Consider the following 24,991-nt stretch of genomic DNA (forward strand, 5'->3'; position numbering starts at 1 on the left):
TCTATCTCTTACAGATTGCGAGTTAGAAAATAAAATCGAAAAATAGCCGAATCTTCAGGGGTTAATTTCACCCTCTTAGTGTGATTTTAGGCAGCAAAAAAATTGCGTTGTAATCAGGAGGAAATTCCCTACATATCCACAAAGTTTCAGAATTTTTTGAATTTTCGGGTTCATGATCTTCCCGTGTAAGCGAAACATTTCGAGATGTCTGATCTATACGGGACACTGCTACTTGCAGCCGCTCTGCTCGCGGTCACAGCGCGCATTGTCAGTATAGTATTCTACATTTAACCGGATGTGAGCATTAAAGGAATCGTTAATAACTTATAGATTATACAAAGCTGTGAAAGTACCCAATAGGAAGAATATCCGAATGTTTAGTAAAAGATAGCTCATTAAAAACTTGCTGAACTCTTAGGAAAGCTACAACGCGGAGTAAGCAACGGAGAAGTCTATGGATTTAAGACGCGACGAGCCTATCCCATGCAAAAATAGCGGCGGGTAGATCCAGCGATTAGGAAGTCTGCCGTGTGATAAAAAATATTAATCGAGCCCTCGACGATTTTCAAGCCGAGAATTATACGGCTGTAACGTTGGCGTGCAGCGGCGTACAAGCGAGCCGCGCGCGAGCGTGGACACGCGCTAAACCACGATAACTATAAAGATAGGAAGTTAGGGAGGTCATAGTGCATTAACTGAAGCTTTAATCAATAAACTAATAGTTCCGCGGCCAGGGCCTCCGCGCTACCGTGTGTGCAACTCTGACCCCGGCACGATCGACGTTTCGGAAAAAGGAGAGAAAAGGGAGGCGGAGGAGGCCGGGGAAGGGAGGAAAAAACGTCCACACCGGTGGGCAATAACCGTAAAACCGGCTTTTAACGTTCCGTACGCGTTGGGCTATCGTGCATCGTGATCGGACATTTTCAGAACCTCTTACCCGACACACGCGGAGGACGGTACGTGTATATCGGCGGTTTCGTTCCGCCGCGCGTTTTCTCTCGTAAACTTTTGCAAAGAGGACCCTTCCATACTCTCCGACAAGTAGTTCCAGAGATCACGGGGACCGCGAGGAAGGGTTGCAGAGAATCGCGTCGCGGTCGCAGCATCTCCTTTCTCTCGCAGCCTTACGAATTCAATTATCGCATGAACCAGATCACTGGACCTAGAAATCTCTGGCGTCGTAGAAATTGCATTGCACCGGGGTAGTCTAGTAAACATTGCCGGCTGAATACCCTGAAAAGATTAGAATAGGAACGCTTCCAGACAGCCAACAGCCTTTCGTCTCCGCTTAGCTCGACGCTCGCGGGAAACGTGGTCTGCGATGAAAATTCGACTCGAACCAGCGATTTACAGAAACAACTTTCGAATTTCAAGCTCGTTTTTCCTTTCACTGTATCGGAACGCGAGCGATATCCCACCGTTTTCCATCCGCTGCCTTTCGAGACCGCTGAACAAAGGCTCGAATTAGAAGCCGGCGCGCACCGCCGGCATTGAGATTCAACGCATGGCCCGATTTCCTTGATTAATAAAGTTACTCGGCGGCCGTTCGCTGTAAAAGGGGGCAAGGATCTATTCCGCCGTCCGTTTCCATACGGAAAGTCAATTTAACTCTTCCCGAGGCGGAGGAGATCGATGATCGTCCGAGGGCAAGTAATCCTTTAGAAGGTTTTCTCCGGTCGGATAGGTGGGGAGGTTAAAAGAAAGAGAAAAAAACGCGGGAGGGAGGGAGATCGAAGAGAGGGAGGAAGGAACGAAAGAATGAGAGAGAGAGAGTGAAGGAGAAGGGACAAAATGAGCAGTCTCGATGACAGGCGCGTGGCCTTACAGGGCGGTGGCCACCTCCATTTACATTTACAACACCCGCCACTGCCTTATACGGCCTCTTATCCGGTCGTTCGATGACATTTCTCTTTTATTCCTCTATTTTCGTGCCCACGTAGCACGAAAGCCGCTCGCTCGCTTGCTCGTGCTTCAAACGGTCTTGAGGAGCGCGGAAGTCCACCGGCCAGCCGTAAAGTCGATTACGCGCCGGTCTTTGCAACTCGATCACGTATCCGACGGCTCGCCATTTATTCTCCCGGCTTGCAAATTAACGTGCGTGCCCGGCTCGGCACTGTCTCGCGCGCATCGCGATCTTTCGCGCTCGGGAAACGATAAAAAAGGTGGTATTTGTCGCGCGCCGATCGATCCGCCATCGAGCGCTCTCCGAAAAGGAAACCAAAACGGCGGAACCACGAGATCGCTCGCCATCGAGATTCTGCAATTATACCGAGCTCCGGGGAAAAACTGGATGCCTTGGGGAATTGGAATTCAGGTTCCTAAGAGGTTCAACGAGATTTTTGCGCCACTTAAACCGCGCGCTTTAACAGGCACGGGTCCGAAAAGAGAATTGCCATCGATTTTAGAAATCAGGGGTGTTGAAATGTTTTCGTATCGACGAGTACAATTTGCCTATTTCCCCTGCTGGCGGCGTCGCTCCATTCGCGGTCTTCAACTTTTCACGCTCTGAGAAAGGCGGTTTACCCGCAACTAGGACACACCGATGATTAACCGCTTAAACAGCCTCCGATCTCATCGGTTTTAATCGATTCTCTCGTTTATATCCATCATAATAAGAGGCACCAGGCTATTGTGGACGAGCCGTTCACCTCTTGGCGCGCACGCGGAATTTCATTGGCCGCGCGGGGTGTTGCAACGCGTGTAACACGCTGTGCGTGCGGTAATTGCGGTTTACCAGGGGGATATTACACACATTTTATGATGTATTAACGGTAGCATGAAATCGGTGATTGCGAGCATTAGCCATGTCCAGCCAGCCCCTAACGAGTTACATATCTTACGAATATTAGGTACAAGCTGAAAGCAGCTTTGATACATCAATCCTAATGGGAAAAATGATAACGATGTAAGGGAGAACGACTCCTGGAAGTCCGTATCTCACGCTGATCGCGCCGCTGGAGCCTACCTTGGGGTACCGTTCGCATGCACGATCATTTGTTTCGTTTGACGATCCCAGCCTCTCCTCTCCCTCGGCCAGATACGAACATTCGCGGCGTTTAGTAGCGATCGGCTCGCCGCGAACATTAATTTATGCGCCGGTCGCGGCGTGTTTCGTCGAGGGATCATTTCACGGCTCGTTGGAAAGCCTCGCGATCGATCCCTAGCGAGGGGGATATTTATGCGGCCAGCCGTCGTCCGGGAAGACACGTTTCAGGAACATTCCGAAGAAAACGCTCCTGATGGATGCGGCATGGATACCCAAGTACCAGATTCGAAGCCGGGGACAAGTATCGAGCCCGAGCACATTTCAAATGGCACTTGTCACAAGGCTCGTGTGTAGCAGCTCGCATGAATTTGCGCCGCTAAAGCGATAAGAGATTGTTCTATCGAGGACGTATCCTTGAAACGACGTCCACATCTTGCGACACGCAGTTCATACATCAGATTGAATCTAAAAGAATCCGTTGATTGCCTGCATAGCTCAATCGCTCACAGCCAAACGTTCTAAAGCTGATCTATTCGAAATGAAAGATGAATACGGCGCGCTAATAAGAGAACACAGTTCCCATAGTGCGCGCCACCGAGTCAGGGTTAACGAACTTAATCGCAGCACCGAACTTGAACGCGCCTTCGCCCGTAAATCTTCGGCAGAGACCTCCTCCCACGAGACGATCACCGATGCTCGCGGTTTATTCACGATCGCTCGCAATTCGTTTACAGTTACGCAGCGACGTTGCGCGGGCATTTTTGCACGGCCGTTTAATTACGAGGCGCGAGGTCCCACACGCCAGGGAGCCCGCTCCTGCTTCTTCCTCGTCTTCTTCTTCCTCTCCTTAGCGACGCGAAGCCCGGCGGTACCGTTACTGAAAATCACGCGTTAAAACTGCAAGAAACGTTGATTGTAAAGTCCGTCGGGGCGCAATAAATAATACGTAATTACCGGAGCCGCGTCGGCATCGCTCTGCGGATGGCCCTCCTTCGCGGCAGCCTCGACGCGCGGAATACGAATTGCTCGTCAAAGCGATATTAATTCCTGAGCCCGATCCGTTCGACACCCCGCGATAGCCAGTAATGATGGTGATTACACGGAGACGCATGGCCACCGCGACGAGCACCGCGATTCTCTCGTGGTTAAAAATTACAGCTCGTTCTCTACTTTGTTATTCCACAACGGAATATTCGCCTGAATTCGGAATTTCACTTTGAATTTTTTACCAGAAATTAAGGTGATCGTGGCGCTGAGCACGCGAATACGTGTTCGGTATTAAAGGGAGGTATTAAGATCGTCGAATTCCTTACTCATACTGGGAAGGGTTGGGGTTTCAGAAATATTCTATTTGTGAATGGCATTGCGTCTGTTTTTCCAATACTGTAACTTCTTATTTTATGCTAACGAGCTTAAAATTTTTCTGAAAGTCGAATCTCCTTCAATTGCACGTCGTTTGCAACTCGACCTGAACAACCTTGTTGTGGGGTGCGAAACCAATCACATGTCCTTAAACGTTACTAAATGTAAAGTCGTGCGTTTCACCCTTAATAAATCTGTACTGGAGCATTCATACTCAATCGATGGTGTCGTGCTTGACGTAATTCGTAATGTAAATATGTGATCTCGGGGTCTCATTCTCCTCCTCCTTATCCTTCAATGAGCATTATAATGACATTGCACGGAGGGCCTCCAGAATGTCCCTTGGTTTTATCACAAAATCTTCCTCCGAATTAAAAAATCCAGCAACATTTAAAATACTTTTCTTTGCCCTTGTGCTTCCGCATCTCAACTACTGCTCCACGCCATGGAATCCTCGACATCGGATCCATGTTTGTCTCTCTTGAGCGGATACAGCACAAGCTTCTGCGCTTTGTCGCCTACAAACTTGGCGAGCCGATCCTGTCAATGTTTATTGACCCCATTCTGAACAGACTCGGACTACCCATCCTCGAGGAACGCAGATCTGTGTCCGACCTACTGTTTGCTTTCAAAATATTAAATCACCTCATTGATTCCCCGGATCTACTAGAACTTTTCAAACTCAATGCTCCACCCAGATTGTTTAGACAATTCCCACTTTTCTCTTTAGAAATGCACGCTACGAGTTACGGCTAGCATGATACCATTGATCGTCTTTGTAGATTGGTCAATAGTGTCAGCCACAAGATAGACTTCTTCCCACGCAACTCTGTCGTCTCCTTCAGAAGGCAGGCCATTGGCGCGCTGCGTGATTCTGTCCGTACCTCATGGCTTTATTATAGCTACAGTGACTCGCATTAAGGTCGAAAATCACTGATTTCGGGAATTTTCGCTTATTCTGCGTTCTTTAAACGTTTGTAGCTCGGAGCAACGTTAACCGATTTTGATGAAATTTTAGGCACGTATACAACTTACTGCAATGTACAAACGGGTTTTTTGAATTTTCATTACAAGCTCACAAAAAAAAGTTTAAAAATCGACCTTTACTATTCTTTTTGCTATTCCAACCAAATACATTTTTTTTCAAAATGACGAAACGCATCAGTTAGCAAACTAATTCTTCTAGCTTCTCAAAAAAAATTCAAGTCGTTTGGACCAATTCTAAAAAAGTTATGCGATTTTAAAAAGTGTCCGAATATTAATGCGAGTCACTGTATTTATTTCTGATAACTTCGCTCATTTTCCCTGTACCTTTACTTGCATTTGTGTAACCAAAGGTTGTCCACCCGTTTAACTTAGTAATAATAATAATAATAATAATATGAATGGCACCGGTCGATCCCTCTTGACGAGAGTTTTCCAGCCTCGTACATAGATCGCGGTGCGCTGTTTGATCGCAAATCACTTTATAGACTTAACATTGTCCTTTCCAAGTGAACACGCCGGTGGGTCTCACCTGGGCCGCGCGCTTGTGACCCTGAAACCGATACCACTGGTTGCGGTAACTTCGCTTCACCTCTAGCGGTCGCATAAATTCGAGTGTCGCAAACCGGCAATGGATCGTTCTGAAGGTAATAACACACTCGGTTTTATTCAGCTGCGCGCGTAATTTAAGGGTGGTGGGGGAGAATTTATTACGATGCCGCTCTGTTGTTCGAAGCTGGAACGTCGCTTGTTACGATCGGGGCAAGAGGCTTCCTGGTCCCTTCAGCCTCGCGAAATTTGTCATTTTCCGTTCTCGTGGCGGGGAAGAGATCGTAATCGTTCGAACTCGTGGAATGTGCCTGGCGTTGGTTCGTGCTCGTGTTCTCTTAACGAAGTGGCTTCATTCCGCGGACCTGTTGGATGAACGACGCGATCGCATTCAATCTCTAACGATGCAAAAACTAATCGCTCGCGATTCGATAGACACCGAGCAGTTCTATGTTTATCTGATCAAGGCTATAATACTTTGCTCGAGACGATGAAACTCACACAACCGCATTCCTCCCGGTTACTTCGTCCAACTCTAAATCGCCGTTCAGCAGGTACGCATTCTTTCTATCGGGAGTCGTTGCTTAAACAAGATCCAGCTGCCCATTAGACAAGGCATCCGCGGCGCTTGACAGCGCGAACACCTGCGCTCCCAACGATTAATTTTTACGGTGCAATTATCGTGTTGAGCCGACCATTAGCCCTTCGAGATACATCATTGAGAGGTGTCACCTTTTCGACGCTTTCGTTCTAATGAACCATTCACGGCGTCGCGTCGTTGCAACTGCGACAAGACGCGTCCGCCGGTACTCTATCCGCGAGATTGATGATCGAGCCGCGGCGAAACACGGGGAAAATAATTACGGTTAATGAGACAAATGGCTGGTTGGCTGGCTCGCTCGTAACGTAACATCGCGCGGGCTCACGACAGATTTAACGCCCATTGGGTTCTCTCGCAAGGCTTTTCCAGCAAGTATGTAATATAAAAAATAAAGTTACTTCAGCTCCCATGGCACAGCTGTTCCCATATAACCCAAGCGAGTTCCTTCAACGGACTATCATCCGTATCGTTTGTATACATTCGAGTACAACGGCTCTCGAAGAGACGTCACTGATGATGCCGCTGCGTGAAATTTTCGCGAGCCAGTCAGACAGCGTAATTATCGGCGAAGTGACGAGTCCCGGACTCGCCGCGAGCTCCGTCGGCCGCGTTTCGGTATCCATCAACGTCCGCCGCTGCCCATTGGCCGCAGGAATGCAAGAGGAATCGTTGTCCATCGATAATAACCGTCCCACGATCGGCACCAACGCGAGAAAAGGTCTCTTTTATCGCTATTAACGTCTTATTAGCACCGCCACGGCGACGCGTGAAGGATGACCGTAATAAGGCCCTTTACGTTTTAACGTGACAAATTGCGATTGCGCGTGGCTGCCGGTACGTCCGGCTGCTCGGCCAGCCGCGAAACAGCTTCCAGCGTGGCGAAATCATCGTGGACCCGCGCCTCTTTACAGCAACGCTCTTCCGCGACCGCTGCTAACCTATATCGCCTACGTCCGAGCTGCGTTACCATTCCAGCGATTCGAATCCCGATAGGAATCACCGGTGGCACTGCTAATCGCTCCATTGTGCCACCCAACCGCGCGAATTACGCGGCTGATTAATACGATGTCTGTCATAAATCGCGGGGAAAATCGGGGGGACCGTGGACGGACACGGGAAACGGACTCGTTCGCTGGCCTCGCGTGACACTTTCTTGCGGCGCGATAGCGTGGGATGTAGGAAATGCAAAGTGGCGACGAGATTGTTAGGAAATATTCGCGAAATTGCGCAGGCACTCGGAAAACTAATTAAGGCTTCACTCGAGGCTAAGGAAAGTCCAGGTTAAGCTTACTTCTGGAGCACGGCACACTTTTCAACCGTATTCTATATCCTACGCTATCCGCCGCGAAACTTCGTAACATTGCGAGTCTCTCCCTTGGCCTCGCTGCAGGTACCCGCTGAAAGCTGTCCACGTATATGGTGCAACGAAGAAATCACGTTTATGGAAAGTTCTGCAGAGCCGACTAAACGTTCCGTTAAGTAAGCGAGATTCACAAATAAAAAGGGAAGAAAAAAAAGAGGAAAGGAAGCTTAACTAGGAGCGTTCCTAACGAATCACGTCGATGGCGGTGACCGGCTCGAAATGAAGTTTCTCTCGCGTCTGTCTATCCGCCGGGAGAATTACGAGGACACGCTAATGTCCATACGGTGATGAATCCGACGGATCTCACGGTAGTAACCGTAACGAAGAGGACGAACGATGGCAGCGAGCCGACGTGCTGGCCGAGGCTCGGCGAGTACCTACAGCCACGAGGCATCTCATCGTTCGCTCTCACCTTTCGACCCCTCGAAAGACTCGCGACCCGAACGCCTGTCATCTAACGACCGAACTTTCAAAGTCCTGCGGTGTTATTTATTCCTCTATGAAACGGGAACAGCTTTCTATCAATTAGGAAGCGTGGCTTGGTCCACGAACATGTTCCTGATTTGCGTCTGCCGAGCGACAATGGTTCATCCGCGTCTTTTCTAGACATCGAATGGCATTTTAGAAATTTCAGCGCCTGGACGAGAGGGTGCATCGAAAGGGAGCTGGAAAGGTACTAGGTATCAATCTGCCACCACAGGTCGACAGGATAAGCGGCTAAAGATCCTCTTATCGCGAGAAAATCCTTGCTAGAGGTACAAGCTTGAAGAGCAAGATTCCCCGAGGGATACAGCGAGCCAGCTAGAAGCGTTCCCTGAAAGTTTGCCTTTCATTCTGTCTGAAACGTTGGAGGATCGCAAGAGTAAACGAATCAGTAGTGGAGTAACGTGTATATCCTTCGCGAGACACAGAACGAATGGGTCCCTAGCAGCCGCACGAGCAGAGGTATACCTCGGTTACACAGTGTACGGTGACTAATGAACCTTTACAGTCACCTTTACGTCCTACTGCCGGCGTAGCGTAACTGGCTGAGTTTATTGCCGATGCTAATTCAGGAGTCCGAGCAATTAGAGGGCTCGACCGAAGCGGACCCTTTGAGATCCTCCTCGTGCTACTGCCGCTGGAATTTGACGGCGCTCTGCCGATTATCCTCGATCCTCCGCGTCAATAACGTCAAACACATCGAAACGAACAGCCCCGTTTACCGAGGAGTGGATGAGCAGAGGTTTCCAAGTTTTTCTGGCGCTGGTTATTGATTGCTTCAACGTCCAAACCGTTTCCAAGAAACGCGTCACCAATGTTCAAGCAAATACGTAGCGAACGGAGCTGCAATTTCTTACGAGGCACGATATAAGGGGCGCGAAGGTGGACAAAGGAGGAGAGGAGGCGAAGGCGACGGAAGGTCGTAGGGAAAAACCGGTACATCGGTAGCGCGTAAGCCTAATGACGGAGCGCGACGGTCGCCGGGATATACCACGGTGCGTCGTCAGGATCGGTGACGAAGACGAACGGTGCAGGTGAACGCGGTTCGATCGAAAGAAACGCGTTGTCGCTGAAAGGAATATTCATAAGGACGGCTGCGACCGACTCGGAGAATTGTTAATGCGCCTTAATGATTCCACACGCTTCCGCGCGATCGAAATTCAAGTAGACGTTGCTGCGGTCATTAGAAATTCTAATAACTGCGACAGTTATGGTCCCTCGCAGTCGCCTTGCTTACTGTCAGATGGCAGGAGAGCTTTCCTCGGCGCACAAATAGATACGATCCAAAAAAAAGTGAGACCGTTACCCCCTACGTCTTTATTAGACAATCATGTTGCGCGAGACTGTCGACTGCCCACTCGAAGATCGAGCCAAACGGAGCGCGGGCCGTCCATTTCCTCTGCTCCAGTACGAGCAATCTAAATAGAACGATCAAAATCGAGTCAATAATAAATACCCCGCGTAATTACGCCACATTATATATATCAACGCGCGATACGGTACAATAATTGCGCGTCATTACACGCGATCGGTCACGGTAATATATTATTAGGCCCGGTTGCGCGCCGACGCTGGCCGCGCAGATCGCGACGCGGAGAGATATCACCGGCCACGTTTCTACGATATTTATACCACCGCTGGCCACTGTTAATTAAGGAAAGCGTCGTAAACGTCCCCTGGCCCCTCTCCCTATCGGCGGAAAAGAAGACCGAGGAGCTGGGGAACAGAGAAAAAAGGGAACAGACAGATGAGGATCACCGAGCCAGGATCGCGGTCGCTGGGAGGCCATGAACCGATCGGATGAGGCTGGGTGAAAAAGTTGGTACGATCGATCTTTCGCTGAAATGACCATAGCGGAAGGCTAACCCCGATGCAAGTAAAAGCGATAATGCCCCTGCCAGCTAGCCAGGCCTCGGGAACGTAAAAGTACTCGGGGGCCCCCTCCCATCGTGTATCGCGCGCAAACAACTGGCCACGGGGACTTGCGTAGCCCCGCGAGAGCAACGAGAGAGAGACGCATGTGAGCGCACGCAGTCGATACACCAGATAGTGATTGATGATGATTAGCCGGCGATTTGCCGATAAGGGAATGTACCGCGCCAAGGTAAGCTCCGTCGCGGGCCCGATGCTGTAGCAGCGCTATGATACAGGGTACGATATTGGGCCCCAGCGCTGCTACAGTCGTGTAAATTGCTGTACAATGAGCAATTACAATGAGTTACGCAACGCACCACCGCCTCCCCCCTCTACTGATGCCAGGCGGTTCGATATTTTTTTTTTTCTCCTCCTAGTTGAACGCTCTTGCTGGCTCGGGTAGAGGAAAAATCGGCTTTTTTCACTGTTTCTGCTTTTTATCTGTGTGCAAGATCAGATTGGGTAATCGTGAAATCAGTCACGGTTATCCTTGTGATATACGGTAATCGACGATGGACAGAGAGACTCCCACGCTCGATGAAGATCCTACATAGCGAGGTTCAAGCTTTTACAGATTATAAATCAATGATTCTTTTGGAACGTTGTGAACTCCATGTTATATGAAGTAGAAGGCTACACAATTCCGTTTCTATTATACAGGGTGTCCCAGTATCGAGGGAGAATCTGGAACATGCAATATCCTGATGGAAGCAGGCATCGAAAAGTCCTTTACCGTTTTGGGATCCGAGGCTTCGTTCTCGAGATATTAACAGTTGAATATTAACAGTAAAATTCCCAGATCCTAAAATGGTAAAGGACTTTTTGATGTCTTCTTGCATCAGGATATTGCATGTCTTGGATTGTCCCTCAATTCTGGGACGACCTGTACACTCGATTGGGTTCCATGTGTTAGCCACCGACGCGTCTCGATACATTACAGCTACCGAAACGTGTCTGACTTAACGACGTCATATTCCACTTGCTGCCGCGACGGGTCGGACCCCTCCAACCGTTCTTCGCGCCTGCTTTATTTCCCTATTAAGTCGTGGCCAACAGAAAACGGCGAGGCATCGAAACACCCTCTCGATTTACAGCGTCGATTTAACGCGAGTTTCCCTCGGCAGCCAGCGTGAAGTTGCAGGTGCAGCGGCGAACCAGCGTCCGCTGTAAAGTACGACGGGCGATACCGATCTACCGGCGTGACAATCTTCCGATAACAAGCGGAGACGTCCGCTGTACCGTGGAAGAAGGTCCGCGAACGCGGCCAGATATCTGTTCGCTGAGATACGCGATGCGTAAGTGATAAGCCGTATCGTCGTCGCGCACGATGCCGTGTCCTCTTCCGGCACGATCCTCGCACCCTAACGTTCTATAAATTTCGCTTCGTCGATAGCAACCTGGATCGAGCCACTTTCAGCGTAAATCGATTGTCGAATGCGCTCTTCTTTGTATAAGATCTTTATACACGCTCTGACGCTACTGTGTCTCTATTCTGTTGTATAATAATCACTTTTGAAACTTCCTTTGCAAAAACCAGAGGGTATATACTGCTGGCCTCTTTAATTCATAGAATTTTCAATTGTCACGAGACTTTTACTTACAATTGGAACAGATTACTTAGAGAAGAGAGGATCACTGAGATGCATACAAAGTTTTACTCCTATCAACGCGCGATTACATCCGTAACTATACTATCAACGTCGGAAGGCAGAGTCGAGGACAACGTCATTACTTCCCCGACACTTGCACGGTACAATAAAATCCCGAGGATTGGAAGAGCGCGTCGGGGTGGCATGCAAATCAACGTCGTAAATAAATCACGGCGGCGGCGCGAAACTCTTTCGCTCTAGCGAGCCTCGCGCCCGCATGATTTAAGCACCTGCTAATTACGCGGCCAGGGTAATTTACACCGCGTAATAATACCCGCAATCGCTCGTAATTAATTATTCATAAGATCAGCTGGTTAATTATGCCGAGCGTGCCGGGGGAAACATCTGCCACATGTAAGAGCTGTGGTCCTCCTTTTCCTTGGCAAATCTTGAAAGCAAGGGCTCCTCGGTGCAAGGTAAACCGCAGATGTAGATGCGCAGGTAAACTACAGATGCGTTTCTGTAAGCTTACGTTTGCATTCCGTGTCATAAAGATTGGCACATGGGATGCAAGAGCGCGAGTGTTCTAATAACGAGTGTGGTTATTAAATCAATTTTTCTGATCCTCGGCTGCCTTTTAATCGACCTCTAGGAATAGTAGCGACGTTTCGCCTCGATTGGACAAGCATTAATCTCTAATTCGTTAGATAAATGCTGAGAAATTATAGGCTGGTGTCATCGCGACGTTCGTAATAACAGAGCCGTCTTTGCAGTCATTATTATTGAGAACGCTTTGACTTTAAGTGGACCTCGAATCAACGTATGAAATCGTCTTTCTCTCGCCTCGAATCGGTACTTACTCGTGAAAGTTTATAGTAATACGATGGTGGACTCGCGACACGGTCACGTGTACAATTACACCTATAGCGCGCATTCGAAGAAGTGATCAAAGAAAATGGGCACCGGATGTTTATTCTTGTACAGACGTTTTACAACCGCGTAAATTTCCTGGCCGATCGCCTCGCGCTCGTAAGGGATTTACGATACAATCTGGCTATGAATACGACGGTGATGCTGGGATCAATCATGGGCATAAGTATTGCCTTTTAACTAATGTTGAAACAATTTAATTTAACATAAGCCCATCCATCGTGCTAGACGACTGTCATCAGCAAACACTCATAAGCCCGACTCTCGACCCTCAGTACCCACCATAACCCTATACGCTCTTACCAGATGTGTCAGAAAAAGGCCACCTTTCGTATACCGCAAATTCAAATCTAAATATGGGTCACTTGATCCAATGAATCGCTTAATGTTCAGTGCTAGCTCCTATGTAGACTATGTCGACTTCTTTCCCGGTAGTAGTTCCTCTTTCAGTTGGAAGCTCTTCAGACTATTGTGTCAGGAAAATCCTATCACGTCGTTGTAACTGTGCTTTGTATTGGGCAATGCCCATTTAATTTTCAATAATAATAATAATAATAATAATAATAATAATAATAATAATAATCCTGGGACACCAGGTCCTCCGAATTTCTTTGAAATAGTCTGCATGTGACGAGACACGCTAGGGTTCCCTCGTAAGTCAAACCTCTCGGGAGAAGACCGGGACCGTTGTGTGGTCTTGAGGTCCGATCGGTCCGGCTACTAGTTAGCGTGATTCAGTCTGAGCCTTGGGTGCACTCTCACACGCTCGCAGCAGGGGTTCGAGAGACCGCCGCGGTAGTCGATCGGTGATTAGACGGCAGGTTGTTGTTTCCGATCACCGCTAAATATCTCGAGCGCGCCGCAGGACGACGCTCCTGGATCGCTCGCGGTGCATCGCGCGGATCCTGCTGCATCCTGCTGACGGCCCATCTACGCCCCTCGCCGCTCTCTTCCCCCTGGTCACGCACGGGCCGATCCATCCTGCTCTCTCGCCAGCGAGATCCTTGAGAGCCGCCTCACTTTGCGCGCACCGCGGTGAGAAAGTTTTACGACTCACTCGTGCGAACGCCTCGCCGGAGGAATCGCGGCGAGGGAATCTCGAATGTATATCGCCGCCTGTGTCTCTAAATACGTGGCCAGCACTAGCGTACCCCTGTCCTTGCTGGATTTACGGCGGTAAATCAACACTTCCGCTTTCCTTTGGCCATTCTTCTGCTTCATTTGCAAAGTTCGGCATTATTCGAATAATTTTTATTCTAATAAAAAATCCGGAATAAAAATTTATTCGAATAAAAAATTATTCTTTATTCTCGGATAACTTCATATTATTCGCAATTCTTATTCGATATCATTCGAATAAAAATTTCTTCGTTATTCTCGAACAATTTAAATTTATTCGAAATTTATATTCCAAGATTATTCGAATAATGCCCATCTCTGCAAATATGATTGGTCCTGTCATCTTTCCGTATACAATGACCCTTCCCCACTGTAGATATTTCTGTTGCTGTTGGGATTTCAGAAAAAGCAGGGCAATTACATCAAAAGACATGTCCTGTGCAAACATTCGTCATGAAAGACCCATGCATCTTGCTTCTCAGGCAACTGTCATCGCGTGACACATTTGGAAGCTGAGTTTCGAGCATGGCACGCGTCCACGGTGGGCCAGCCTCATCGGCGATGCACTTTGAAGTCGGCTGGGATTCGCGCGACATACACGAATGCCACGCGCGCGATGTTACCGCCACGATTAAGTCCAAACGTGGTGCGAACGAGATATTATCGTTTGCCGGTGTGTGTAGCCGTCGGTGTCTCGTTAATTACTCCGTGAGCTGTTTCGTGTCCCGGGACGGACACGCGGAACACCGCGCCTTTCCATATCCGACCGAGAAACATCGGGATCTCGGACGCTCCGAGTCGCACCTCGGGGCTCCAATGAATTTCCACGTGCAAAAAAAAAATGCGCAGCAGCCTCGTTACTGCTACGTGGATAGCGTGTCGCGATGCAGTGACTCGCGAAAATTAAACAATCAGACCGTGGGACGTTGAAGCTTGGCTTGCAGCGACTTATCCATTGTAACTGTGTTAGGAGTTAGGAATAGACACGCTTTTCATGAACATTCACTTGAATCGTTAGCAGCTGTCATTCCTGGAAATTGCAAGTGCATTGTGCGATAGGGCGGAGCGGAAAATTTAAATTTAAATTTTCAATTGGCCTGGGTGCGGGATAGTTGTATTTAGATTAACCAAACACAACTGTAAAAAAAATTTCGAAAAATATTCATGTCTGCAGGTTCCTTTTTTTGGAGAAAAAGGAACCTGCATACATGAATATCTTCCAACTTTTTTTCACATTATATGATTATATGATTATATGATCATTTTTAGGAGAAGAAGGAACCTGCAGACATGAATATTTTCCAAATTTTTTTACAGGTGTGTTTGGTTAATCAAAAGCCAACTATCCCCCACTCAGGCCAACTGAAAATTCAAATTTAAATTTTTGCCTGAATAGTATGATTATATAATCATTTTTAGGAGAAAACGGAACCTACAGACATGAATATTTTTTCAAATTTTTTTTACAGTTGTGTTTGGTTAATCAAAAGACAACTATATATTATCGCCCCGCCCTATTGTGCAAGTAGTCTATGCTTGACGAAAGGGAAGGATGGGCCTCGAAATTTGGGCTGTACTGAAATATCTTTGATAGTTGGGGTATTAAGCCTAGCGCAAAAAACCTCCAGGAAGAGCAAGCAGGCCGTTGTGAATATTGATTAGGCACCGAGTACATAGAAGTATTTAATTTTTGTTATTAACGAAAGATGAAATTGTTCTCAATCATCTATAATTGAATTACCCAGCTTTTAGTAGATATCTTACGATTCTGAGAAGATGCGAAAAGGAAATGAGATGTACGAGGAACCTTCGCGCCTGACGGAGTGGATGTATAGAAGCATGATCAAGCGTGCCAGTAATTTTCCTACCAATAAATAGACGCGATAAAAATCAACGGAGTTTTTTTCAACAGCATCCTGTATACACAAGGAGCGTAGCATCTACACGACCACGACTTTCGTATAAATCAAAGCTTCGTTTCGTGGCGAGTCGCTGCACGACCATAGATAGGCATAATATCTTATGTCGAGGTCAAGGCGAATGCGTCAGGCTCGTTTACGGCTCACACACGAGCTGGAATTAAACGCCACGATTCATCAGACGAAGTAGAAAATAATCTGGTACCTCTGCCACGGGATCTTTGCAAAATTCCCTGCTCGAACACCTGGTTTATCTTACCGAACGATGGTGGAGTACCGATCGGGTCTGTGCAGCTATTTCAAGCTGCGCGATGTACAAGTATCGAACTAAAAGTCTCCCGCTTCTTCGCTGGCTGCAGACTTGCTGGCGATGGCAGCATTACTCCGTTTCATTACTCGGCGAGGCGATCGTTTCTATATTACAGTGCCCGTTCAACGAATTCAGTCGCGTAATTCATGGCGTTGCATACACTCGCGGGACAAAAGGCTCCGCGCGCGTACGTGCACGCTCGTTTCGAGGGCAGTTCATTAAAATTTATTTATGAATGCCTGGTAAGGGCTCGGCACCACGTCCCGACGTCCCCCTTGTCGGCACGCATTATCGTCGGGCGCAACGAGTTTTATCGGCCCAAGGTGTGTCATTGTGCGTTTCGCGCCGCGCAATTTGCTCCACTTCTTTTTTTTTTTCTAATCGCACCGCTCTCCGACGCATGAGACACCGGCCGCGTAAACGTTTTTCTCGTAAACGGGCGTGCCAGGTTCGGTCGGAGATGACAAGGCAACAGCCGATCGAGCTGTTTAGCGGCTTCAAAGGATTCGCGACTGCGCGATCGTGGTGGAAGGAACGATTAGGACGCGATAGAAGCAAGTATCGCAGTGTTAAGCGTGTGGCGTGTGTAAAATCATGGTTGAAGAAACATTGAGAGTGGAGGACAAATAAGTGTCAGAATTGAAAAAAGTACGAGAAGCATGGTACGGTTATTACTCTGCAAATGGAGAGGGAACCGGGATATCATCGAACAGAGCCACCTACCTAAACACAAATTAAAGTAGACTTTACGCTTCCCAAAATCTTTAAAATTGATCGAACGTTTGAATTTCCAGATAAGCGAATTATTTTTCTTCCACCTCGCGAACACACAGTTTGTTAAAGCAATTAGAGTTTAGAACGCAATGACCGATTTAACACGATAGCAGGATGATTGTGTAACGCCTGGAAAGACTGAGGCCGAGATCTAATAGTGATGTAGAGAAACGGGATTAGTGAGTCGGTGACGGTAATTTGTCACGCGTGCATGACATCGCTCTGGCTTTCAGCGTGAGTCCTCGTTATTGGTAACAGGACAATCTGAATACCCGGTGACACAGAGCCGTGTCCTGGTTCGCACGTATGTCACCCACACGTGACGTCCCACGCCTCGTTTGCACGGCTCGCTGTCGCCGTCCCTTCTGCGCTGACGCGGCTGCCCGGGGCCATCGGCGTGCGCGATCCCCTACGCTAATTCCTCAAAATTCCACAGACGAAGAGTGACGCCGCATAGTAGGAAGTACGAACCGTTGATAACACTTCCCTTCCCGAAACTTCAGCCGTCGTCCTCCATCTGTTTAGCTAGCAACCTACTCCGTGCGTTTTCACCACATTCCGTCCCGTTGTCACATCAGCATACAGATCAGGCGCGGCTCGACGTAGATCTATCAACCGGTCGCGGGCCACGGATCGATAGGAAGCGAACGGGACCGGTGACAGATTAATCTCGAAGTGCAGCGCGTGCACGGCGCAACCTATCGAACTCGTTCGTTCGTCCCCTGGTATTATTCATTATTTTTCCGCTGTCGCTTGCCCGCGTATCCTGGCTAACCTGGAACAATGAGGGATCGATGGCGAAGGACCGGGCGTTCCGGGTGCAGGCAATCGAAAGCGCAAGCCGCGACTTTTCGCCGGCTTATTATCAATGCGGAGCGAGATACCGCGCGTCGTCGCGCGCATTCCGTCGCATTAGATCGACGCGCTTTCCATTTCGTCGCGGGGCCCGCTCGTTTATTTAGCGACCCGCAGCGGAGTTGGCCTGTTATACAACCGTCCGGGACAGCCGCGATTTCGTCAATCGAGAGCAACCGGTTGAAAGGAGAGGGAGTCGGACGCGGTCCGATATAGTTAAGTGGTATTGGTCGCGGAGGATGTCGCAATGCTCGCGCATAGCTTCCGCCTGCAATGGGCATAATTAGCATTAAATGTGTTATTACTCGCGTTTCGGGCCGCCGTACACCTGGTGGGCTCGCGTATCTCGACAGGCGTTTATGTTCGCTCCGCGGGCAATAATGTCCCCGCGCACGAGAGCCGCGATAAATCGGGCAATTGAGAGATCGCATCTCTGCCAGCCGATCGGCTGCTTTAACTACGTTTTTTTCTTCAGCCGTCGCGAGGGAGAATTCGAGGGACGCACGTGTTACGGTACCGAGCTGTTTAGTAAAAGCGTTCTGTAATGGTAGCGACTATGGTTTCGTGTGTAAAGCATTGGTTAGGAATGTGGGATTGGTGAAGCGAATGTATGCATCCCGTGAAATGCTTCGTTGTAGAGATTAATGGTTAAGAAGTATGAAAAGGTCTAGCCGGGTAAGGATAGGGAAAACGGTCCCAGCACTAATTTTATGTGTAACAAATAATGCTTTTAGCCTAAAAAAAGCACTGAGAGAAATTTCAGATCTCTACCCGCTCTCGTTAGGGTGATATGGGGATATAAACCCTAAACTTTTTCCATTTTTTTTCTCAACAACTACCTAAGATATTTGAATACTTCAAAATGCACGTAGTAGGTACTTTTTAGCTCTACTACATATATTTTTTTGAAATTGCAGATCAATCCTTAAGGGTGGAAATAAAGAAACTAATTAATTCTTTAATTCTTGTTTTTTAATCTTGTTTAGTTGTTGAGAAAAATAATGGCGAAGTTTAAGGTTGTTATCTCCATATCACCCTAACGAGTAGGGGTACAGATCTAAAATTTCTCTCGGTGGTTTTTTAGGCGAAGAACATTATTCGGTGTACATAAATACTAAAATTGGTGCTGGGGCCGTTTTCCCTATGCTTACCTGGCTAGACCATTTGTGTGCAAAGTCTTATGAGTTTGCAAAGAGAAGTACGAAAGTAAAATGCTGGGTGAAAGTAACCTACCTTCGTTCTGTTCTAAACGTGGAATGTTTCTTTTGACTCGAATTAGAATATTCCCTGTGTTAAATCATTTTCAATTTACCGTTCGATTAATTGAACCTCGACGTAGAGCTCATTGCGATACTCGGTCGAAATTCACCCTTACAGAGAACCTTCGGCGACAACAATGTTATGAGTTAAGTAACGCACGTGGGTGACTGGATTTATGGGAAAGTTACGGTGGTTCCATTCGTTGCCCATTGTGCAAGCGATGATAGGAGTCAGACAAGATTTATTCGCGGTTTCGTGGACACCGGCGACACTTTATTCACGACTGCAGATTGGTGCAATGCACACCTACGTTCATTATCGAGCAACAAACGTGTGATCGACTCGCTATTCTTACGTCCGAGATAATACATCAATACTGAAAATCACGACAGTTGATCACAACAGTCGCCAGACTTCTCAGTCACCGATAATGAAAAATAATGTACCCTATAAGAGAGCAAGCTGAAGAAAACTACGGTTGAAATCTCACCGTTGCTCAATGATGTCATGTCTGACACATCGCCGGGTGTTTCGAGATTCACACGGCGCGAAGGTTCCTTTATGCAAGAATGTGCATTCGAATACAACGCGAGTTTCGAAACACCGTCGGTTTGGCCCAGCGAGTGCGCATTCGACGCACGTGCGATCTCGCGAAGTAGATGCAGATCGTTTATACAGACATGCGTTTGGTCCTTGCTAAGCGCGCTAACTCAGTTACCTGAAGCTAGGCACTTTGTATAAGAAAGTCATGGCTCTTTCACAGATAAAACATGTATAAACAATGAAAAGGCACGGATCATGTCAAAAGTACGTAACCCAAGTGATAGTCATAATCACCAACCCTCCTATTCTTCGATCCTCGATTCCTAACAAGTTGAAAGAAACCCAAAGCAAGTCTCACCGTTCCCAATTTGCCGTTCTGTCTGAATGCTTGGAGCAACCGGTGAGCAGGCAGAGTGGCGGAGAACAGAGACGCCCGTTTATCGTCACGCGTGCGGCAGCAACGCGAAATTAATAATCCGTCGTTTCTTATGCCACGTTATCGCGCATCGTCACGTCTTTATAACGCGAGCCGGGGCCCGTACGTCAGATGGTATCGTCGTATCTCGTACGGGCTAGCAGCTAGTAAAGTAAGTGCGAGTAAGTATAAACTACCGCGCTCAGCCACCACCCTCGATGTTCCGCCCCAGCGGAGAGATAACATCTTCCTGCACACTCGCCGTCTCTCTTTCTCTCCCAGCCAGCCTCTTTCTCCTCACCACAACCCTTTTGCTCGCCTACCGTCCTTCGTCGATCGGCCGGAGGCTTCCCTACGATCGGCTACTTCAGTAGCCGCACCATCTGCCCTCCATAAATCCTCTCCAGCGGTCTATACTGCGCCGATATCCCTTCGAACGAGCCTCCGTTTCGCTCTATCCGTTCACCCGCCTCTCTTCACCGTTCTGCCAGCGAATTTGGGTAGGCCAGATCCGCTGCTCCGCGCGCAATAGGTCTATGCAGCGCATTAGTAATATTCCTTACTTATCACATGTTTGCAGGCTAGGGCTCTTTAAACGATCGTCTTGGCTCCCTCGCGGTTTGTAGGTTCCGTAACTTACTTCTTCCTTTAGCAGGGTGCTTCTGACAGCAAACGATGTAAATCCTAGAATGCTGGATTCGTTATAGAGTAAGGAGACGGGTTCCGAACTGGAATTAAACGTGCAGGTTTCCTCGAGGCATGCAGGCCCACATCCAGCGCGTCAGTAAACTATTTACCCGCGCCATAAGTACAGATATCAAATATTCCCTTAAACCTGTTCGGCGGAACTGCCGCGCGATAATAGCCGCAACGGGACATCAAACAAACCGACCCACGAGCAGGTCGATCTATCGAACGCCATACCGGAACGAGCATACGAGAGCCACCGCGTGGGAGAGTGGAGCCTCGGTTCAGCGCTGCCCCGTGTCGCTTCTTCTTCTTCTACGCCCGCTTCTTCTGCCTCTTCCTCCTCTATCTGTTATGGGAACGGACCTACCGAAGGGATCCCTGCTCGCGCGAACCGCGCAATATATTGCCATTTGTTCCGGCCGCTATAAGGCAATATGTTTGTCAGTATCGCGGAATCGAACCCGAACCCTCGAACCTCGACGAGAGCGAGCCTAGTAGGTTGATCTTGACCGTTATTCCTCGGGTGCATATGGTCCCGTGGCTGCCGATACCACCTCCCGATATCAGCCAGACGCGATCCCCCTCGGCTCTCGATCGCTCTTCTCTCGCTATCGATAAGTCTTACACGGGGATTCTTCCACTTCTTCTTCCTCCTCGTCTTAAGGCTTGTTATTCATTTGTTGCCCGTAGATCTTCCGCCAATTGCCGCGCTGGCTGCAGCCGAGTTAAGGCTAACGATCCGGGGCCGGGGTTCTCGCTATCGATGCATCGAACGGATCCCAGGCCGATCGCTGATCGTTATTTACCTCCGGGGGGATAAATTTCGTGGCTTCGCTCTTGTTTCCGACGGGACGACGATGTTCGTAATTCCCTCGAGTCGGACGGTCGCTGGAGAGGGAGGCTGCTGATAAAAGAAGTGCATGTATCCTGTATGCACTTACGCGCTTAACGACGGATCAGCTGGGAAGGGAATATTGAATAGGATTGGTAGCCGAGTGCATTCGCTCCTCGTTTATATTTACAAGGGCAGCGCTTCACCCGACGACGGCATATTCGTGTTGCAATTATCCGCGGCGTTTCTCCGAGTACCCACGCTCATTTGATTTTGTGGCTCGAGCAGTCCCGCTGTAGGCTAGCATCTCATTAAGCGTGTAACCGAGAATTTCATTAAGTATCGGACAGTGACGAATAATATGCATCCCGGCGCTATGGTGCATTCGATTACCGCGAAATGCGATTGCGCGTTTCGCGGGGTTTAGTGACGCGGCGGGTCGAAGGTCGCGAGCCTCTCCGCGTGTTCCTATAAATTCACCGCCTGGGCCCTTTCCCCGGCCGGGGATAAATGGCGACGGGGGGATTAAGTAGTAAAGGACTATCGACTACGAGATCAGACGCACGATCGCGGCCCGTGGCTTTCGTTACGCGTCGTTTCTTGTCGCGAGTTTCGTCGAGTAATTATTGGTTTGCCTACGAAATACTGCCGGCGCGGCCACTTTTTCCTTGTACTGCTATTTCACCGCGATGTTCGTTCGTTTTACGATGGTGATTTCAGAGAGAAAACGTGGCTCCCCGAGTGCTCGTGTTCTATGCGCAGATGTAGTGTCCCCTGCTCCTAAGTACTCGCGTAATTCGAGGCTTAAATTGGTTCGGTTTAGTGTATGTAAACCCCGTAATTTATCCCTCGAGTCAGACTACACTTGGTCTTACGTTCAGCCCAACAGCGCTACGTTTGCGAGTAACGCACGCTTCTTGCGCTACAACTTCCTTCCTCCCCATTCGCATCCTTCGCCAGAAATTCAGCAGGCGCAGCGCGCATCCATATTCCATTAATACACGAGCGAAGCATTTTCCATCGCGACGTCGGGCGAAACGTCTCTACTTCGATCCCGGAATCTGACATTCATCAAGCAGTCCCCGCGAGGTAGGAATGCCGACGAAAGGTAGATATTAATCGCGGCAGCACGCTGCCTATTATAAATAGCGAAATTATATCGAACAGGTTGTCGGGACAGGAGCCAGTGACGATCGGTGACATGGAGGCGATCTTTCATCGATCCTATCGACTCTACCGATGTAAGATAACCGTGGACGTACGCGACAGCCGCGGTGCATCTCGCGTACGCCACGACCACGCTGCCGATCGCGCGGAATTCATCTGGTTTCTTTCCCGCCGGGCAAAAATATACCTCGCCGGGACGACTCTTTGCCGACCGGTGAATTATTATGACGTTAACGGGAAGAGAGCACGCCGGCCGATGGACGCTGGTTTCTTCCCTCGTTTTCGATTCTACGCGTTTTCCTGTTACGCTCGATAATCATCGACACGATTGTTCGGATGTGACCGTAGTATTAACGACGCTCGGCCGGACGAAAGTAGCCTGGCAGCTTTCTGGAAGCATCCTTGGGCATTCTTGCGACGCGATACTATCTACATCGCGTTCTTTCCCTCCGCGAGCATATTACCCTCGTCGCCGCGCAAAATTCACCCGTAGAAAACACGATTTACAGGGGAAATCGAGGAGAAAAAGAGATCTGTTGGAATTACATCTACGTTGCGCTGTCGGAGCAATTTTTCCCTCCTCGAACTGCACGCGGCAGTAATTGAATTTATTAAATATGACGCAAGGATCTGGCGCGAGCGAGCACCCAGTCCATTGAAATTCCAGTGGACGAGTCAATCATTTCCGTCGCGCCGAAACCGCGGGAATAAGTGGGGTTGTATATCTGATTAGAGCGCGAATCGGACACAGGGGCCGAGCGGCGCGTATATACGAGCCACGGTGGAGAAAACAGAGGCTGGAACGGAGGATCGTGGCTCGCTAATCCGCGGGGGCGAGCAGAGATGCACAGATTGGCGCGTAGCGAGGCGATTCGCGGGACGCCTGCAGGTGAAGCCGATGCAACCGGTGGAAAGAACGAGATCGAGGGACGATAGGCGACACACGAGGTCGCCGCGGCAATCCTTAACAAGGACTCAAATGTCACTTCTGGGCCTGACCCTGGAAAACTGCTCCTAACGACCCCCCTAAGGTTTTTTACGGTATTTCACGATCGACGGCGAAATCCGAGGGATCGCACTGCACGTTCTCAGGCAATTTCGTACGATTCCCTCGCGCCGAGGCGAAGCATCATTTCTGCCCTTCTGCTCGGTGTCGTTTCATCGCGAACTTTCCAACGAGATTACTAGTGTTCGTTTCTCGTGGATCATCGTGGTTCTCCTATTTTAGTAATAGAAAATTGGTGATTACTATGAAGTTTGAAATTGGGACGCGAGGGCCAGGAAACGTTTTCGTGGATCGCGTGTGTGCCCACGGAGTCGCCAGATGTTATCGCGATCCAACCCAGGGGCCCAGTCCTGAGTTTTGGGGGATTATTGCTCATGTGCGTGCACGTGACCAACGACAGACCATTTTGTGATATCAGAAAGATCGGGGCAGCTCTCTTCCTGCCTGCGACGATATTCTTATCACGTAACGGGGTGCGTTCACCCCTTATCTCTCATCTGTCGCCTGCACGTTCATCGTTTTCCGAAATTACCGTGAATAATTTGCCTGCTGGAAATATCTTAAGATTTCTGAGCACTTACCACCGAATGTCGTGAAAGTGCGGTTAGCAATAAAGTTGCTTTCAGAGAACTCACCTGAAACAGAAAACAGGAGTGCAAATGTTAGAATGATTATTATGGATGGAGAGTAAATTAATTATGATTGACCGTCTAGGCTCGAATCGTGGTCCAATGCGAGCACACGATTCAGCTTCTTTCTTCCTGTATTTCTACCCACTGTATCTCGCATTCGTTTGGTCTGCAATTTATGGGAAATTGCCGTTTGGCGTATTCGAGGATACGAATCCTCTCTTGTTCGAGAAGTTTATCTTTAAATTACTGGCTGTGAACCTGCTGTTCCCACGTTTACGCTCGGCGCATGCATGATAACTGCACTTCGGGGTCCATGCAAATAGTCGCGCATAAGTGTACGGAGAGATATGGTAACGAATTTATCAGAGATCATGGGAAACCGTGCGTCGGAAAATAAGATAGCCCGATCGTGATCCAGAAGGCGAGAAATCTGCGCTTACGCATCTTTATAAAAGTATTTCATCCGCTCGTTCCATCGTAACACAATGTTACTCCATATTCAGGATACTTCCTCGTGTCTATTCAGTCACGACTCACTCATACAATCCTCACACTTTTAAAATATATTTATACACACTGGGACAAAATGACCCACAATCGGACTTTGAGGTAAAATATCTCTGAGGCATCATTGAAATGGTAAATGCTAATTTTCAACGATGAGCATAAATTCTACAATGTTCAAACTTTATCTCAGAATTTTTGTGA

The 24,991-nt window shown here is 48.6% G+C and overlaps 1 protein-coding gene and 1 long non-coding RNA gene across 4 annotated transcripts in view; one reads left to right on the plus strand and one right to left on the minus strand.

Annotated features, from left to right (window-relative positions):
• LOC143378986 (uncharacterized) overlaps positions 1–24,991 on the plus strand; it is a 289,875-nt gene that overhangs the window by 115,790 nt on the left and 149,094 nt on the right. The window lies entirely within an intron of this gene.
• The window catches only part of LOC143378968 (uncharacterized), a 314,434-nt gene that overhangs the window by 89,447 nt on the left and 199,996 nt on the right, over positions 1–24,991 (minus strand). For 2 of the 3 annotated variants that reach the window (XM_076831181.1, XM_076831179.1), the window contains one exon: positions 24,233–24,286. The exons of the other annotated variant lie outside the window; for it this stretch is intronic. In XM_076831181.1, the coding sequence (XP_076687296.1) occupies positions 24,233–24,286 (54 nt within the window). The remainder of the gene's footprint in view (positions 1–24,232; positions 24,287–24,991) is intronic. 3 annotated transcript variants of the gene reach the window in all.

Source organism: Andrena cerasifolii, chromosome 2 (assembly GCF_050908995.1).
Source record: "Andrena cerasifolii isolate SP2316 chromosome 2, iyAndCera1_principal, whole genome shotgun sequence".
Classification (NCBI taxonomy): Eukaryota; Metazoa; Arthropoda; class Insecta; order Hymenoptera; family Andrenidae; genus Andrena; species Andrena cerasifolii.